Raw genomic sequence first — 20,608 nt, forward strand, 5'->3', positions numbered from 1 at the left:
GGTGGTTCCGAGTTGTATCCTTTATAATAAACTGGTAATGGTACATAAAGTATCTCCAGGAGTTCTGCCAACCATTCTAGCAAATTACTGAACCCCAGAACGAAGTCATGAGAACTCCCCGATTTACAGCGGGTCAATAAGAACCAGAGAAGTCCTTGGACTTGGGATTGGCGTCTGAAGCGGGAACGGTCTTGGGAGACTGAGCCCTTAACCTGTGGGGTCTGGCGCCAACCACAGGTAGTGTCAGAACTGAATTCACTCATCGTATACCCAGCTGGTGTCCAGAGATCTGGAGAACTGATAGGTTTGAGGGAAAAACCCGTTTGGAGTCAGAGGTTTTGTGTGTGGAAACAGATCACAAGAGGCCACGTGAAGACGAAGACAAAGATGGAGATGGAGATGATGTGTCTACAAGCTGAGGAACAGCAAGTTTTTCCAGCAACCACCAGAAGCTAGGAGAGAGTCACTGAACAGATTCCTCTTCAGAGCCTCCACAGGGGACCAGCCCTGAGGACAACTTGATCCTACACTTCTGGCCTCCAGACTGTGGGAGAACCCATTTCTGTTGTTTTAAACCACCCAGTGTGCGATATTTTGTTATGGCAGCCTTACAGGAGGAGGACTTAAGAAGCATGAGGAAATTTTGGGGGGTGATAGATATGTTCACAATCTACATTGTGGTGATGGTTTCGTAGGCATATAATATGTCAAAACTTAAATGGAACACTTTATTTATTTTTTTTTAATTTTTTTTTCAACGTTTTTTATTTATTTTTGGGACAGAGAGAGACAGAGCATGAATGGGGGAGGGGCAGAGAGAGAGGGAGACACAGAATCGGAAGCAGGCTCCAGGCTCTGAGCCATCAGCCCAGAGTCTGATGCGGGGCTCGAACTCATGGACCGTGAGATCGTGACCTGGCTGAAGTCGGACGCTTAACCGACTGCGCCACCCAGGCGCCCCTTAAATGGAACACTTTAAATACGCAGTTTATTGTATGTCGATTACATTTCAATAAGGGTGATTAAAAAAAAATACCTGGGATGGGGGCTCCTGGGTGGCTCAGCAGGTTAAGCAGCTGACTCTTGACTTCAGCTCAGGTCGTGATCTGAGGGTTTGTGGGTTCAAGCCCCATGTCAGGCTCCATACTGACAGTGCAGAGCCTGCTTGGGATTCTCTCTCTCTCCCTCTCTCTACCCCTTCCCTGCTCGTGGCATGCTCTCTTTCTCTTAAAATAAATAAATAAGCTTTTAAAAAATTTTTAACAAAAAAACATAAAAAACCCCTGGGATGGATCCAGCTATCCTGGAGCTACGTCTGATGTACTCAGGGGAAAGATAAAAAACATCACCCCTAGAAAGCATCCTGTCTCTTCAAGTGTGCTATAAGCACCTTTGATACACACCCTTTCCTTAATGCTTCAGAACAGGTTCCTACTTAAGTGCAGTGGGCTACTTGGGTACAGTGGGCTTAATTAAAATGTTTCTGTATCAGAGTAGAACTTGTCATAGTCTCGAAATTTTGTCCAACAAAAGTAACTTACAACCGGAGAGAGCAATATTCTATCACATTACAAAAAGCATTTTCAGTCTTCTCTTGTTCAGGCTTGCATTTTAACACATATTGTTTCAAAAACTTACTTTAAAACTAAATGCAAGTTAGCAGAGAGCCGAGGATCTGTAAATTGTGTCGTTCTGTTGTTGTGGTCAACGAAATAAACTCTGCCTGTTGCAGTATTACGGATCTCCCATCCAGGAGGCAATGGACCAAGCTCTTCACAATTGATGTTGCTAAGATCCCTGCAAAAACAAATATAAAATAAAAAATACCTCATTGCCGGGCCTACTGAGCCAAGCAAGTGTAAACGACACAGAACAATTCCATGAAGTCTGAGAAAACGTATTGCTACAGAAACCTGAGATGTCCAGCTAGAATCTTTAATTCCCAATGGTTTAACAAACTTGCATATTCAAAACCCAATTCATAAATGGCTCAGGAACTTATCACATAGCCTCCATTTTTAGTAAGTTCATTCCTGGGCCTTAATGTAATACAGATTTCAAATTAATATAAAAGCAATCACAACATTTGCCAACATAAACTGTACTTCAATACTTGTCTGACAAAATATTGTTTTACAAATGTCAGTGACATAAGGAATGAAATGTTCTCTAAACTCTCCCTTCAATTATTTTTCTTTATTGCACCATCAAATTTGTATAAATAAATGTTTATTCCATATTAATTTCTAACAAAGCAAAACCGGAAATGTTATTTAATTTACAGATCCTGAAGATAATCACAGTGTATATTTTAAGGGAAAACTGCTCCACTGGGAATTTTGAAAGCTATAAAGCTAGTGAATGAAGAACCTGTTTAAGACACCCAGGGAAGAATGCTCTAATGCTTACTGATACAGTAAGAAAAAGCAGAAAGGCTTTTAATGAATCAAAGACCATTGTTACTGTACCGCACATTCTTAAAATACTACTGTATGTAAACAAAGATTCACAGGACCTTAAAGAATAAGATAAAAACGTGTCTAATGTAAACTTAAACTGTAACAGATAATTATACTGATAAATCTCATCAAAATCATGTTTTAAAAGTTAAACTAGAAAAAGATTTTTCCTGAAATAACCTCTTCTTGGTCATGGTGAAACATAATGGCAGACACACGTAAGCACCCATAGATTTGTCGCAACAGTGATCTGACTTGTGCTTACAGGTGCTCCAAGAGACTCTTCTGCTACAAACTGAAGCTTAGAAAAAAACACCAGTCTCCAAAGAGGAGGAAAAGTTTCAAGGATCCTCCTCAAATTAAAAAAAAAAAAAAAAAAAGTGACGAGCTGGAGCTGGTGCCATCAGCTGGGGGCAGGGCTGTCAGAGAGTAGTTAACTGGGAAATTCAGCCCCAGGCTAGCAGCAAGTTTGGAAAAGGAAATCTGGAACTTCCCTACTACACTGAGAACTCAAAAGGAAGGATGAAATGAGTCCAGGAAAACTTCATTTCCCACTTTAGGTCCACAGACCTCCAAACACTTAAGATCAAACAAACTCACCAAGAGCACCACATACTCCTGAAAGAAGACATGATGATTAAGAGTGAGTGGGAACGATAAACCACAAAATTACATCAAACAGAATGGCTAGGCTATGCAACGTTTAGTAATAATTTTATAAAATTGGGTGGGGCGACTGGGCGGCTGTCAGTTAAGCATCCGACTACATTCCCACTCAGGTCATAATCTCACATTCGTGAGATTGAGCCCCGTGTCGGGCTCCATGCTAACAGCACAGGGCCTGCTTAGGATTCTCATTCTCTCTCTCTCTCTCTCTCTCTCTCTCTCTCTGCCCCTCTCCCACACTCACTCTCTCTCTCTCTCTCAAAAAAAAATAAACTTAAAAAAGGAACAATTAAACACATGGATTTTTTAAACAGAATTTTTAGAAATGAAAAGTGATTACTAAAATCAAAGAATGAATAATTCTTTTGATATAATGCAGAATTTGGTTTATAAAACCAAATGACATAAAGTGAAAATTATATAATCATTTTATTCAGAATTTTATAAATTCATAGTCATACGTGGAAGAGCTCTAAAGAATGGATTAAAAGAAAAGGAGGCTAACTGGGAGCAATCTTTATGTCCAATCGGGAGATGATTAAAGAAAAATGGAATGTTATGCAGCCATAAAAATACCGATCTGGACTGCAAGACTACATCGTGTGCAGAGTAATGAACAACAAGGCATTCATCACTGTGTTAAAGGGAAACGCCAAAGATGATGAAATGGGACTTCTCAGATAAATCTAAGTTTACTGGGTACCTTTAAATAAAAGTGTCTGAGTTATACTACTTTATAAATGTCTTTGAACAGGTTTTTTAATATAACCTAAATAATCGACCTAAATAATAATAATCTGCTTTGATACAAGATTCTCCACACAAAACGCATATTTACTTAAAGGATCCTCCAAAAGACATGACACACATTTTTAGGGTTAACAATTTAGAACACAGAAACTAAAGAAAAATAACCCAGAGCACTATTTTATAAAGTCATTATTCAATACTCAAAATATTCTCAAACCTTTATAGAAACCCTTTACTCGTTAATGAAAAACTGACGTTTCCTTAGGAATAAGAAACATTACCAACACTGGAAACAAAATCTCTCTCAACTTCTGATGCCAGCTTCCACACTTTTCTTTCAACAGATAACTCAAAAGATCAACTTTCTCACTATAAATAATTTAGTTAAAAAAAAACACAATCATTTTTCTTCCATACATTTCCTGCCAATGATTTTAAATAACTTTATAGAAAAGCTCATTACTGACCTACAATTGTATACACACACTCCAAAACACTTCTTTTCATAAGTTACATAACAAAACTCTTGTTTCTCAAAGTTAGGCCCTTGGATTTCTTTTCAGTGAGCTTATTAACAAAACAAGAATTTCTTCCCCACTATTTTTTTAAACAGCTTTTATCATCAAGACACAGAAATGACAACCTTGATAGAATAATTAATGATAAAACACATTCCTTGGTTGCCACCTTGAAAGATTCTAATTAAGCTGTATCACAAAGTAAAACATTTACATTAGAATAGCTTCATTTATAAATACCAGTTAACCGTTGAATAATACAGGTTTACAGTGTGCAGCTCCACTCATATGCAGATTTTTTACAGTACAGTACTTACTATAAAGTGTTTTCCCTTCCCTATGATTTCCTTAACATTTTTTCTGTAGCTTACTTTAAATAGCACTCAAAATATGTGTTAATCTATCGTTAAGGCTTATAGTCAACAGTGGGCTATTAGCAAAGTTTTGGGAGAGTCAGAAGTCACACACAGATTTTCAACTGTGCGGGTGGTCGGTGCCCCTAACCCCTGCATTGTTCAAGGGTCAACTGTAAATACAGGGTATCAAAGCAATCCAACATCAGCTTGTCACATCTGTTTTTGATTCAAATACATAACTGCTTGACAAGTAGAGCTCTGAGTACAAGCTTTAGGCAGAAAAAGATCTCCTGACCCCTTCATAGGTCTTTTTTTGGGAAGAGGGGAATGCTGCACTTAAAATATAAAATATCTTCATCTCACAAAAGTGTATGCGCAGCTTATCAAGCTGATTTAGAATTTAGAACTCAACTTTTTTGCAGTTTCAGCTGAACTACCTGACACTTTGCATCTGTTCATTAGAAAATAATAGCTCCTTTGAGAGCTAAATAGTGTTTGAAAACTTATTATTTGATACTAAGATGTATCAAAAGTTATGTTAAATTACTAAATTGATTTGTGTGTCATTCCATCTTCTTAGTTAAAAGATAGCTCACATTTTGGTTAGTAAATGCATTCAACAATGCCTACAGTTTAAATGTCCAAGTTCTGGTATTTAAAAGAAATTTAATTCATGAGACACCATGACCAAGTGAGGTTTATTTCAAGGGTGCAAGAATGGTTCAGTATTTGAAAACTTATCCATGTAATCGGTCATATTAACAGATTAAAAAAGAAAAATCACGATAGTACCAACTGATACCAAAAAAAAAAAAAAAGAAAAAAAAAGGACAAAAGTTTTAAGTAAATAAATAAATAAGGGGCGCCTGGGTGGTTCAGTCAGTTAAGCGTCCAATTTTGGCTCAGGTCATGATCTCATGGTTCATGAGTCCCAGTCCTGCATCAGGCTCTGTGCTGACAGTTCAGAGCCTGGAGATTGCTTTGAATTCTGTTTCTCTCTCTCTCTGCCCCTCCCCAATTCGCACTCTGCCTCGCTCTCAAAAATAAACATTAAAAAAATTTTTTTTAATATAATTTAGGTTATTTCCTTTATACATTAAAACAAAAGTTGATTAAGGAATACATAAGAGAACACTGAATATTCTCATATTAGGTTAAATTAAATAAACCTTTTTTTTTAAAAAGCCTAACCAGGGTCACCTGGGTGGCTCAGCAGGTTAAGCATCTGACTTCAGCTCAGGTCGTGATCTCTCAGTTCATGAGTTTGAGCCCCACATAAGGCTCTGTGCTGACAGCTCAGAGCCTGCCTGCTTTGGATTCTGTGTCTCTCTCTCCCTCTCTGCCCCTCCCCAACTCGTGCTGTGTCTCTCTCTCAAACATAAACAAACATGTTAAAAAAATAAAAAATAAATTTAAAAAGTGTAACCAGAAATAAAAATATCAATTTGCTACCCTTTAAAAAAAAAAAGGAGGGGGGGGTGTATAATTTTAAGGTTTATGTTATTCTCCAGGTCAATTTTCAAACTCACAAAGACCCATGTTTTCACCCTGATTTTTTTTCAGGGTGAGAGGGTGGAAGGACTGGGGGCTGGTTAGGGGCAGGGCACTGGGGTGGGACTCCAGAGAAACAGGAAAGGCTTTCCACTAAATGTTACCTGAAACGACTGTCACAAACAGCCTTTTACATAAACCATTGTAAATTGAAAGTTAAATAATCAAAGAAATCCCAGGTAAAACAGGGATCCAGTGGTGTGAAGAGTGTTTGGGTATATTCTTACCTAGGCACTCTTGGATCATGCCACGTGCTCACACCAGTCTGAGTATGTAAGAAATACACCTGACCTTGCTGTGTTGTCCTCTGCTCTGTAAAATTAAGAAACACTAATAATAAAAACATATTCAGAAAGTCCAAGTCAAAGACAGCTATAGATACTAGAATGATATTAATAAATTCTCCAAATTACCAATTTACTCTATTACCAAAAAAAAAAAAAAAAAGTGCTTTATAAGTCATTTTTTTTCTCAACTCAATACATCTTCTCCTGGAAAACAACCTTATAAATGGTGATGAGAGCCAGAGGCCAGCTAACTAAAAGCCAACAAATTTACAACGTGGCTCAAATACTAAACATGTTGCTATGGAAAACAGAAAACAAGATTGTCACAGTACCAATATTTAAACAAAACAAACATGAGAAATGATCTTTTATTTTTCTTAAAGTGGAGCCTGAGGGGAACAAAAGAAAGCTCAGAGGAAGAGGCTAACCAACTGTGGGAGATGCTGACAGGACTTGCAAAAGCTTTCAAAGGGTTTGCAGGCTGGTAATAGTTGTTTATTATTCCTAATTTTATACCAAAACTTATGTATTTTCTTTTCTTGAGAGAGGTATATTCTCAAGACTATATTTAGACTCAAACAAAGGCAAAAAGATGGAATACTCCACTAGGAGAGACACTCTATAGTCAAAAACAGACAAAGATACAAAAATAAGCAAGCTGGAAAAAGAAGGACTAAAAGAACAGGCATGCATTCTGGGGAGAAAAAGGTCAAAGGCGAAATGAACTCCAAGCTCTCGGGAAGAGAATAAGGAAGTCAGGGCAAAGAGGAGGTATCTGCTGAAGAGTTTCTTCAACAGTGGTTTTTAGTCTATTTGTGTTTTTAAGCAACAGAACCACTTGTCTTTAAACAAAATCTAATGAAAAATTCTAACATATGAAATGGTGAAACTACTAATATTTATCAGTATGCCTTTGTTTATAAGCCTACAATAAAGTCAATCAATTTAAAGTTTATGCTTCTTAAAATTATAAACATAAAAATGTCTAAAATTGGTGATAGACGACAGCTGCAAAAACTTCAGCCCTGGCGCCCACTTTACTCCTAGGTTTCAGGTGTACAAAATTTGTTTTTAATTCAAATCACACAAGTAAAATAAAAATATAACCACCCCACTCCAAACAGCTTGCCTTATAATCTCAATTACAGAGAAATGACAGAAGATACTTTATTCTAGGGTCTGAACGTTAATAACAGCCAGAGTTTACTAAGTGCTTCCTATGCTGGACCTTGTGTCAGGCACTTCACATGAAATCACCCCTCCTCTCTTGCAACGAACCTACATGGTTGGGACTATCAATTTCCCCATTCTGTGGAAGATAAATTGAGGCGCAGAGAAATTAATGTGCCCAGTGTCACACAACTAACATGTGGCAAAGCCAGGATATAAACCCAGGTCTGTCTCCCAAGTCCATGCTCTCATCACTGTGCTCCCTGGGTCATTAAACTGTGCAGCACAGCACAATTAATGGACAAATTGGGTTTTTTTTTAACTAAAGAGTTAACATATACTTAAAAAATAAAGCTAGAATTCTGCATTTGCAGAACAGTTTACAACATACTGTAGAGGAAAAAGAAAATACAAGTTAGATCAGGCGATTCCCAATGTTGGTCATTAGGTGTCACCATCAGCCCAGAATGGTTTATCTGCAGGCAGTTGAGAGGGCGAGGATGTAATTCCTTTGGTTAACTTTGAGCAAGAAAGGAGAAGACAAGCTGAGCATTCACAAGTTGTGACTAATTTAGAAAGTTCTGTATTCAACTAGAAGATTCAAGTCATCTTCCATGTGAAATTCTACAATTTAGGAAATTATATAAGATTATAATAATTTTATACAAACATAGAAGTGACTAAGTCATTTACAACACGAAGCCAAATCATTCAGATGATCCAAAATTATAGACAACCCAAATATACAGATACTGTCAGAAATATGCTTTTGAAGTCACTTCTAAATATGCAGGTCTAGAAAATTACACTGTGGGTCTGCCTTCAGATTATCATCATCGATAACTCTACCATTTTACCTTTACATCGTGCCTATTGGCAAAGTAATCTCACATTGTTCCGTGTACTCTTAGCAATAGCTTTGTGACCAGGAGAGGTGTCACTCACCTCATGTCTTTATAAAATAAGTGCCAATGGGTTGAGGTTAAATGACTAGCCCAAGTCAAACCGCTGGGCGGGCCGACCGCTACCACTTCAGAGACTTTTCATATTGGGAGGTTTTACACATTTATTTTCATGCCGAATCCCTAAACCCAGATTAATAACTTCTTTACGGCTGATTTTCTGGCTTTCTTAGCAAGCTGAAATCAGTAAATCACACTTTATTTTTTCCTCTGCTAGTCATACCATAGCCTTCTGGTAGGTCTGGAGGAGTATGTAAATGTGTCCTGCTCATGTAATTTCTATGTCGTTGTGACCGGACTCTCCTCTCGGCCAGTCTGGGATCCGAAGACTGTCCACACGTTGCACCATTTGTTCCACTAATTGGAGTGTTCTCATCAACAAAGCAGCTAAGAGGTCTGCCGGGACTAGAATATTCAGATGCTGGTCTATTGAAAAGTAACAGGGGAAAAAAAGTTACTCAAGTGCGATATCGAAAGTAGAGTTCTCTAGACGACATATGTACTGCAGGGACAATCACAAGGAAATGGAGTGATCGATGCAAACAGAATGATTTCAAGAACTCTGAATCAAAGTAAACCTGACACCTCTAAGTACAAACTCATATGATAAAGCAGACGGTCAGTTATTTATTGAAATCATTTTATACTGATTTTAATTACATTGTATACAAAATCCACATATATTTACAGATGTGAGTACTAGTTTACAAAGCATTACCTGACTTAGCCTCGACCTGCCTCTCAGATCTGACTTCCCACCTTTCTCTCACTCCACTTCTGCACATTCTTCCTGTTCCCTGAACTTGCCAAGATCAGTTTACCTTTAGTACTGGAAAGGAGCTCTTCCTCCCACCTCAAAAACTTTTTTCTCTTATTCTCCCTAGGCCAGACAGGCTCCTCCTTGTCATTCAAATCATAGCTTAAGCTTAAATGTCTGAGAGGTCTTTCCTGACCTTCAATCCTAAAGTAGTCACCCAGGCATTTGGTAAGTACATCACCCTAGTTTCTCAGCATAGCAATTATTTGACACTTTTTTTTTTTTTAATCTGTACCCTTGTTTTCCCTTACTAGAATATTTACTGAGAGAAGAAAGTCTGCCTGGTTCATTTCCCACTATATATATCCTCTGTACCTGGAACAGTGCTTGGCATACACACACACACACACACACACACACACACACACACACACACACACAATGAATAAAGATGATGATGTGACTCTTCAAAGAACTTCCAGTATACTGGTAGGTAATCCAAAATGTAAGAGGATAATCAAGAGTTAATTTTTTTTTTTAATGTTTATTTATTTTTGATAGAGAGCACGAGCAGGGGAGGGGCAGAGAGGGAGGGAGACACAGAACCTGAAACAGGCTCCAGGCTCTGAGCTGTCAGCACAGACCCTGACACAGGGCTCGAACCCACAAACCGTGAGATCATGACCTGAGCCAAAGGCAGACACTTAACCAACTAAGCCAGCCAGGTGCCCCAAGAGTTAATTTTTAAACTAACATTTACAACCACAATCAACTTTATACTGGTGGAAATTAAAGTGAATTTCATCAGTTAAAGGAGTTAGAAGGAAATGGACTTCACTAAAGCACTGACACAGGTACACATTCATTTACACTCAGATACAATAAAAAGGTTCTTGGACTTCAGTAAAATCCTTGGCAGTTTAATACTAGAAATACAACTCTCAAGTATCTTTTAAAATGCCAACGTGAGCTAAGCTTTTACCTGAGAATCATAATATAATAGGGAAAACTGTGATTTAATGAGTTCGGCAATTAATCCCCAATAAATAAAAGTGGGTATAACTTAGAGAACCATTTGATGATCTATGTCTGGTGCCAGACCTGCTTAGGAAAAGGGGGTGGAGGGCTAAACAAACACTGACTAGAAGTGGCAAATAAACTCTGTTCTGACTTTTAAAGCAAAAAAGGAAATTCAGCCACTTATCCTATTCATTATCAGTTACTTTAAAAAGTACTTTCTTGGAATTTCCAAAAATTCTCTTACTTCCTCATGTCTCTACACATTAAGCTCCATGAAGGCTGTTCGGCCTCGTTCCCTGTTAACAGAGCAAATGATGAGCACAGTGCCTGGCATAGAACCATTTGGTGAACTGAATGATCACGGTTACCACCATTCTGAACACTCTTCGCCGCCTTCCCCTCACCTGGTAAAATTCGAACATTCTTCAGGATTTAGTTCAGAAATTCCCCTCCTTCAGAGTTTTCCTTTGCAATTTCTACCATCCCCTTGCTCCCCGCTCTAAGTTAAGGGGCCCTCCATATGGTCTCAGAGCATCTGCATTCTTATCTTGATCACAGACCTTACTAGATGTAATATAATGATATAATCGTACCCCTACATGACTGAACAAATGAAGATCCGGTATATATATTCTCTTATAGCCATTCAATAACAGACTCAAAAAAAATTTTAACAGTCCCAGAAATGAGATGGCTTCTCAATTTATTCAGTTAACTTATTTAATCAATACTTACTAATTACCTTCACAGGCCCTAGAGCTGCAATAACAGGATGACTTGCTAAACAACCTTCATCGAAAATTACTTTTTGAAAATAATAATGGCACTTGCTAGGGGTGCCCAGGTGGCTCAGTCGGTGAAGCGTCTGACTTCAGCTCAGGTCATGATCTCACAGTTTGTGGGTTCAAGCCCCATGTCGGGCTCTGTGCTGACAGCTCAGAGCCTGGAGCGTGCTTCAGATTCTGCATCTCCCTCTCTCTCTGCCCCTCCCCTGCTCACACTTTGTCTCTCTCTCAAAAATAAATAAACGTTAAAAAAAAAAAAAAAAAATAATGGCACTTGCTGTAAGATCTACTGATCTTGAGCAGTATAAACCAAGAAAGGAGATCTGGTAAGACTGACAGATAAACAGAAAGTGACAACTTCAGGAAGGCAAACAGCACAACCAGGGAAAGATATTTGTATGTTCTTACCGTGTTGGGCGTTCCCACTGTGTAGTTCTTGTTATGTGGTTTAGATACTGGATTCTTCCAGAGGCAGTTCGCCTTTCTTCCCAGCTTAAATAAAAATTGAGAGATAAGGCATTAATAAGAAGGTGGATACAGAATGTTTTTAAGGCAATAACCGAGCCAGGAAGACATCTGCTGTTATAAATCAGGAATGACAAACTGAAAATCATTACACAGAATACAGGAATGTTTTTCAACTTATTTTTAAAATGTACACTGTATCTTCTGGAATTCTGAAACTTCTACAATATTTACACTGAGGTGTGCCTAACATTCTCCATCAGCCAAACTCAGAATTTTTCAATAATGTCATTAAGGCTCAACTAAATTACACTATTTCTTCAGAATTTAGTGGCAAAAAAAAAAAAAAATGCCATACTAAAAATAAAAATCACATCTAATTTTTAAAATTAAATCTAACATTAAAGCATATAAAAGCTTTTTAAAACATTTAGCCTACCCAAATTAATTTTTTAAAAAGATTGGTACTTCCTCCTCAATAACTTTTTAATGCATGTAACAACAATAAAAAAAAGGGCAAATGACCACAGAAATGTAATAATATTAATACTTCCACCAAAACCCAAGCAGAGGTTTAGAGGCCATAAAAACCAGGAAATAAAGAAATGCTAAGAGGTCTTTTCCTGTGATTACAATCAGAATACAGTACTGGAGTATTATTTATCAATTAATTTATAAATTACACATATGTACGACTGTATTATAAAATGTACACCAAGTTTTTAAAGGATACATCATAAAAACAAATGGGAAAAAAAGTACGATAAAGAACCAAAAGCTTAGAAAAATAAGCCTTGCATTGTTGTAATCTCTTAACACTGTTTAGTTATTTCGTCCCAAACTTGCCCTTCAAAATTACCAAAATCTACATCCCATCCACAAAAGTTAACATATAGATCAAGGAGCTAAAGTGAGGTATAAATAGAATTAAATGATGGCAATTTTTAAGAATTTAAACAAAGTGAGCAAATACCCTGACTTGGATGTAAAATTCTGTATCAAAAATAATTGAAGTCAAAACTCAACCAATTATATACTTGAAATAATTCATTGTACATAAACTACACCTCATTCAAGTTAACAATGAAGTCAGAAAGTGTCAGCACTAGTATCAGAGAAAGCAGTGATCAAAAGCATGAGATGTGGAATCAAGGCTTAATTAAGTCTGTGTTCCAGTCTACCATCCACTATGTGGCCTTTAAGGCAAGTTTACTTAACTTCTCTGACCCAGTGTTTTTAATCTGTGGAATGAATGAGGGTAACAACAGTAGTGGCAGGAGTAATAACAGTAGCTGATCATTTATTATCTTAATATTATATTATTATCTTAATATTATATATATTTATAATGTAAAATATATTACTATATATTAAGCACTTACTATATGCAAACATTGTGCTAAGTGCTTTACACGAATGATCTCATTTAATCCTCACAATTTATGGCATATACACTATTATCACCATCCTCTTCTAGAAGTAAATATAAACCAATGCTCACAGAAGTTAAATGAACTGATTAAATCCATAAAGCTTGTAAACAGAAGAGGAAGGACTGGAATCCGGATGGTCTAATTCCAGAATCACATGCATGTGAGTTAAACGATCTAATGTCTGACATAAAATGCTTACAACAGTATCTGACACACACATACTCAACAAATGTTCCTATGTTTTTGTCATTTTTACTCCACAAATCTCTATTCCATCCCTCTAAATGGAGTTATGTCTCAGATTCAGCATTTATATGCCCTGTTTTGAATAATTTAATCATGCAAAAAAGTTGTTCTTTTAAATACATAGTATTTACAAGACAGAGATATCTGTCAAGAAATTTGATGGTCTCCTAGTCAAAACTCTTAAAAAATAAATGTAACACATTTAATTCATGGTTTATTTTATAAATTTGACCTGACAAGGTTCCTTGCTAATTTTCCAAGTACAAGGAAAATCTAGATTCTGGAAATTTCTAAAGTATACAATAAATGTCAACTTATTTGTCATTATTTGAAGGACATTATCAACACATTTCTCTAATGATTTCAGCTTACCCATCTGGTAAATCATTATCAAATAAACGACTGCAGTCCACAACTTGTCCTCCTGTGCCTATCCGGTCTCTGGACTGAAGGCTTACTATAACACAACAAAAAAATTACTAAGAATAATTACTAGAAAGTTTTTCTACAACTTAAAATATGTATCTTTAAAGACATCTGGCTTATCTTAATACTTCAGAATGGATTCTTTAGCTTCTAATAAATTCTATATTTTCTTTTTCCATGAGATGTTTCCCTTTAGGGGTGATATTAGAATTTTATGATTTTCTATGCTTTATCATGTTCATGGAGGGGAGTCTAAATCCTTTCTGCCCATTGTAATGGGGCAATGCAAGCCTCCTACTATACTTAAGAGAGGCATTAAAGGTATATTCACATACAGAAGAACTGGAAAAGTTCGTATCAATTTGGGTTTAATTCTTTTTTTTAAATTTTTTTTTTTCAACGTTTATTTATTTTTGGGACAGAGAGAGACAAAGCATGAACAGGGGAGGGGCAGAGAGAGAGGGAGACACAGAATCGGAAACAGGCTCCAGGCTCCAGGCTCCGAGCCATCAGCCCAGAGCCCGACGCGGGGCTTGAACTCACGGACCGCGAGATCGTGACCTGGCTGAAGTCGGACGCTTAACCGACTGCGCCACCCAGGCGCCCCAATTTGGGTTTAATTCTTGACCCATCTTTAAAATACTTAACAAAACACACCAGATTCTGGCAACAGGGCAACACTTAGATTCCATCAGTCAAAACCCTACATCAGTATCTAGTGTGGTGTAAAACTACCACTATAAATTTGGAAGCAAGAGACGTAAACTCTAGACCAGGCTCTAATACCTAGTTTAGCACTGTGACCTTGAACAAAACACTTAAAATCCTAAAAGTTTACATAATCCCAATCTAAATAATGAGGAAGCTAGGCTAACTGATAAGCCTAAAGTCCTTCCTTGCTGCTTTAATATTCTTTAATTCTATTTTTGGTAATTCTCCTCAAAGATAGAAAGGAACAGGCAAATTTGACTATAACCAAACTTTTTTTTTTTTTTTTTAACATCTATTTCTTTTGAGAGAGAGAAAAAGAAAGAGCACTCATACAAAGGGGTGGGAGGAGCAGAGAGAGAGAGAAAGAGGGGCGGGGGGAAGGGCGAGGGGAGGGAATCCCAAGCAGGCTCTGCACCATCAGCGAAGAGCCCAATGTGGGGCTCGAACTCATGAACTGTGAGATCATGACCTGAGCCGAAGTCAGATGCTTAACTGACTGAGCCACCCGGTACCCCAACTATAACCTAACTTCCTAAATAGTTACTACATAAAGTATGTTATTTTAAGACCCTTCATTCTAGGAAGGATCTCAAAATTCTAAAATCATCCAGTTCTGTAAAACTTTTGAAAAATCAGAAAGTTCAACATATCACTCCTTTATATGAGTATCATTTATAGGTGACAACATGGTAATACACCTCTCTTCAGTGAATATAAGCAAAATGTTATATGAAAGTTGTACTAGAAAACATTAACCAGTTTTTATACAGAAAAGCTAAGTGAAATGCTTACCAATATATAATCACTGTAAAAACGATGTATTTTCTCATTAGCATTGTTTAGAATAATATTAAGGCTCAAAATTAAGGATTTCATGAGCTTCAGCTCCAGAATGCTATATTTATTACAAGACACCTAAGCAATTTCTAGGTGGGTTTGTGTTTTTAAATGGTCTAATTCTAGCGATATAAGGAGTCATAGAAATACTATGTTTATAAGAGCGCTGTTCATTAGCACTAAAACATCAGAAACAATCTAAATAAACAGCAATAATCGACTGACTACATTAATTATTTGCCCACCATGGACTACTATACAACATTAAAAATGCTATAGAAATGGGGGACCTAGGTGGCTCAGTCAGTTAAGTGTCTGGCTCTTGATTTTTGCTCAGGTCATGATCTCATTGTTCACAGAATCAAGCCCCGCATCAGGCTCTAAGCTGACAGTGCAGAGCCTGCTTGGGCTTCTCTCTCTCTTCTCTCTGCCCCCACCCTCCAGCTTGCACTCTCTCTCAAAAAAATATATATATATATAAATTTTAAAAACATTTAAAAAACCCCACTCTTTCAAAAATGCTTTAGAAATAAACCTATGAACAACAGCAACAACGAAAGATGTTTAGGACAGATTAAAACAGGTTATTTAAAATTCTGCACAGTATAATCTCATTTAAAAAAACAGAAAAGGTATATACATCAAGCTAATAACAATGATGGCATATTATGGGTGTTCCTTATCTTCTCTATTTTTATATTATAACAAAAAAGAAAAACTTCACAAGACATGGGAAGAACGGAGTTAACAGTTTTAAACGTAACAGGGAAAAGATTTATAAACTTGAATCAGTCATCTCAATTTGGTAGATTTTTTTTTAACATTTTATTTTTTGAAACACAGATAATGAACAGGAGAGGGGCAGAGAGGGAAACACAGACTCCAAAGCAGGCTCCAGGCTCTCAGCTGTCAGCACAGAGCCCGATGTGGGACCCGAACTCACTGGCTGTGAGATCATGACCTGAGCCAAAGTCGGACGCTCAACAGAGTGAGCCACCCAGGCACCTCTGGGATATCTTTTCCTAAGGTAATACTCCAAGAAAAGGATAAAGCTAAGTGTCCAAAAATGCTTACAACTTTCAATGTTATAATAGCAAAAAAATGACTTAACCGTCCAATAATCAAGTTTTGATATGTTGATATAATTCACCCCTTGAACACTAATAATGGTTACAGTAAGTGAAGGAAAACAAAAATTTTACATTCACTGAACCAAAATCATAAAAAATATACACACATAAAAGTATATAAAATTACTAGAAAGGGATATATATTTTTTAAAATTAGTATTCTAGCATACTTTTCTTCATTTCTCAAAAAGTGTTATGAATATGTATAATTATTTTTTTAATGTTTATTTTGAGAGGGGGAGAGAGAGAGCATGAGCAGGGGAGGGGCTGAGAGAGAGGGAGAGAGAGAATCCCAAGCAGACTGTACTGTCAGCACAGGGCCCAACACAGGGCTTAAACTCACAAACCATGAGATCATGACCTGAGCCAAAATCAAGAGTTGGATACTTAACAGACGAGCCACCCAGGTACCCCTATAATTATTTGCAAAGGTCTAATTCAGCAAGAACTGGAACTCATTCTGTTTTTAAATGGCAGGATCATGAAGCATAATGTGTGAGTCCAACTCATCTCTACTATGAAAACTAAATTCATACAAAAGCTTCAAATTTAACTACACATGCACACATTTTAAAGTAAAACATTCCTTTTTTATACAGTATACTCCATAGATATATTTCTAATTGCTGACAAAGGAAAGCTGATTGTTTTTATAAATGCCAATTTACACCTAGTAAAACTATTTTGTTACTACTGGACATTAGTTGGCAAATATTATATGACATGCGAAATCAAATTAAATGTGATTGTTCTTAAAGTTTTATATGCCAGCATTTATTTTTGAGGGTTTTTTTACTCCCTTCTCAATCTAAGAATGACAGGAATTCTCAATAAGGCTGCAGTGTAGATACCTCCCTGTGGTAACTACAACAGGGCTTTGTTAGGTCGCTACTCTGGCAATTCACTAACTATGAACCCAATTCATTTCCTGGGAAAATGAAGCCCTTCAAAAGTAACTTCAGTAACTGAAACCTCTGACAGGTTCATAATGCAATCAACTTATCCTAAATTCTGCTCTGTAGTGAAGTGGTGGGATCCCACTTGCATTTTATTGTTTTTAAGAAGCCTCAAAGGAGTCCATCTCAGTGTCCTACCACATGATGTATCTTTTTTTTTTTTAATGTTTATTTTTGAAAGAGAAAGAACACAAGCAGGGGTGGGGGTGGGGGGGAGAGGGAGACAGAATCCTAAGCCGGCTCCAAGCTCTGAGAGCCTGAGGCAGGGCTCGAACCCAAGAGCCGTGAGATCTGACCTGAGCCAAAGCTGGACGCTTAACTGAGCTACTCAGGCACCCCTACCACACTATGTATCTTGATCAAAGCTCAATCCATCAATTCTTAGGTCTCAGAAAATTTTACCTTTAAGCCCTTCCTCTGAATCAATTCAAGACAGACCTTATGAGTAAAGTAATAGCTTCTCCCCTTTTTCAATCAGTGCTATACTATCCTTCATTTTTTTTCCAATTAGCACAATTATTATAAAACTGTAAAGCATTAAACAAAGTTCAATAGAATATTCTTATCAAAAACCAGTTTAAGGATTATTTTTAGAAAACTTTCAGATCATCTGTAAAAGTTTATCTTAGTGTGCTACCATATATTCGCATACTTTAAATGAATGCCTAAGGGATCAATAGTTCTTTACATTAGGAGCCTCTATTTTTTTTTATATTATTCATAGTTTGAAGGGGTTTTTTTAAATAATTTTTTAAATTAAGGTAGCCAGGAACCTGGATCCACTGTTGGAAATATTTTATGTGACTCATTTAATTTAAGCCAATACAATGAAGCTATAGTTAGTGTACTTGTATTTGAAAGATACACAGAGTTTAGGTCAATCTGAATGATGCCAAAATTTCACATAACTTTAAATTTCCACACTTACCTACTATCTGTCCTCTAACTGTATCGTTGTCATTTGGCCCAAGTTTGCATAGATCCAACCTCTGATCTATTTGAAATCAACAAAAAAAGTAATTAAAAAATAAGCTGATATCAGAGCTTCTAACATCTATAGAGTGATGGTAAATTTCCATAATCCAATGGCAACCAGGCCTATAATTTAAATAATAACATTTTAAAGATGAAACAAACGTTTAAAATCTCTAACTGTATACATAATTGGTACAAATGTCTTAACAACAGTTTTGATAAATTTGGATTTCAAAAACTCTAAGTCACTGGTGTATATACATTGTCAACATGCAATTACTTTTTCTCCAAAGATTTCAGACACTTGTCTTGAGTCTTGGCTTGTCACTTAATAGCTGTTGTTCTTTTTTTTTTTTTTCAACGTTTTTATTTATTTTTGGGACAGAGAGAGACAGAGCATGAACGGAGGAGGGGCAAAGAGAGAGGGAGACACAGAATCGGAAACAGGCTCCAGGCTCCAAGCCATCAGCCCAGAGCCTGACGCGGGGCTCGAACTCACGGACCGCGAGATCGTGACCTGGCTGAAGTCGGATGCTTAACCGACTGAGCCACCCAGGCGCCCCTAATAGCTGTTGTTCTTAAGCAATTTATCCCTGAGTCTTGATTTTCTCACGTAGTACCTACACCTCATATTTTTGAAGGATCAAATCAGGTAATTATGTAAAACTCTTAGGTACCTGGCATATAAGTGTTCAATAAATGTGAGTTATTATCACTGTTATTTTTTACCTAACCATTTCAAATGACCTCCATACACATAAAGTAAATATTAATAAGAAGCCAAGTATAAACTGTAAGATAAGGGTTTGAGTCAGTTCTACTAACTCATTTAGGAGCAACTCATTTATTCTCTCATGCCTCATTGATAGAACAGACATAACACTGACCTGGCCAGTTACAGGAAGGAACAGTGTCACCCACAGCACGCTGCTTTTACTTTGATTATAGCACTTAAAACTGAATTCTTTTACAGCTATATATATATATATACATATATATGTGTATATATATATACATATATGTATATGGCATGCATATATATACATATATGTATATACATATATGTATATATATGTATGTATATGTATACATATGTATATGTATATGTGTATATATATATATGCATATATATATATATATATATATGCATGCCATCTATTCAAAGAAGTCATGAATTGATAAAAAGGAGGAGACCATACATTAGTCTTTGAATTCTCCGCTCCTAACTGGCAGAACGCTGTACAGTGTGCTCAATAAATGTTTGATAAATTAAGTATTATTGCACATCAAAAAGGTCAAGGAAATAAATGCAATGAAACATCCACAGGCAGCACAAAGAAAAATCTGTGTCCCACCAGATTTATCCAGCCAAAAAGAGACATTTTTTCCCCTTGCAAAATAAACGGACGCTACCAAATCAACTGTATAGTAGACTTCTGCAAGGCAATTCCTCTTCTCTTGTTCAGTCTTTCCAGTGTGTCCTGCTCCCTCTGCCAGCAGAGGCCAGCAGGCCTTTGCCCTGGTTTCTCAGAGGACAGGATCCATGCCCCTTTTCACCTTTACATCCACCATGGATTTGAACAGTACCTGGCACATTAAAGGTTTGATAAATGCTGGCTAAACTGAACCAAAGATAAGGTCATCCATGTGGCCTGTAAGTCTTCAGTTTGCCTGCTGGGTTGGGTAATAAAACAGTTCATTTTTATATACTAGACCTCTTCCCATCCCAGCGTCCTCTATTTCCTTTTGGGTCAGCCACCTTGTCAGCTCAGAAATACAAGAAATTCTCAAGTGCCTTTAAATTCCCCTGACTCAGAGCTTCTGGCGCAATTTTCTCCCTTTTTCTTCTTAACAGATCAACACTTATATATCTGGACTGTGGTATCATACTACAGTAAAAGGGATTGTCTCTTAATGTATCTAATACTCCAAGAAAAATTTACTCTTTTATTAATTTCTTTAGCTAGATTCCATGTGAATTTCTGTTTAGCAGAGGTATCTGGACTAAAATCCCATGACAATGAATGACTAGCAATATTTTTTACATTATATGAAAAAGAATTCTGTAAAAACAACAAAAAATTTTGTCAAAAAAGTTATCTTCAGCTATGTCCCAAAAGAAAGATCCCCAAAAAGATGTTTTGTCAC

The 20,608-nt window shown here is 36.8% G+C and overlaps 1 protein-coding gene across 3 annotated transcripts in view; it reads right to left on the reverse strand.

The window, feature by feature from the left end:
- SMURF2 (SMAD specific E3 ubiquitin protein ligase 2) overlaps positions 1–20,608 on the reverse strand; it is a 118,607-nt gene that overhangs the window by 20,006 nt on the left and 77,993 nt on the right. For 2 of the 3 annotated variants that reach the window (XM_023243701.2, XM_023243700.2), the window contains exons 5-10: positions 18,414–18,479; positions 13,798–13,882; positions 11,690–11,773; positions 8,943–9,145; positions 6,528–6,612; positions 1,639–1,797 (exon numbers count right to left, since the gene is read on the reverse strand). In XM_023243701.2, the coding sequence (XP_023099469.1) occupies positions 1,639–1,797; positions 6,528–6,612; positions 8,943–9,145; positions 11,690–11,773; positions 13,798–13,882; positions 18,414–18,479 (682 nt within the window). The remainder of the gene's footprint in view (positions 1–1,638; positions 1,798–6,527; positions 6,613–8,942; positions 9,146–11,689; positions 11,774–13,797; positions 13,883–18,413; positions 18,480–20,608) is intronic. The other variant, XM_045044237.1, reaches the window with a different exon arrangement.

Source organism: Felis catus, chromosome E1, assembly GCF_018350175.1.
Source record: "Felis catus isolate Fca126 chromosome E1, F.catus_Fca126_mat1.0, whole genome shotgun sequence".
NCBI classification, from domain to species: Eukaryota; Metazoa; Chordata; class Mammalia; order Carnivora; family Felidae; genus Felis; species Felis catus.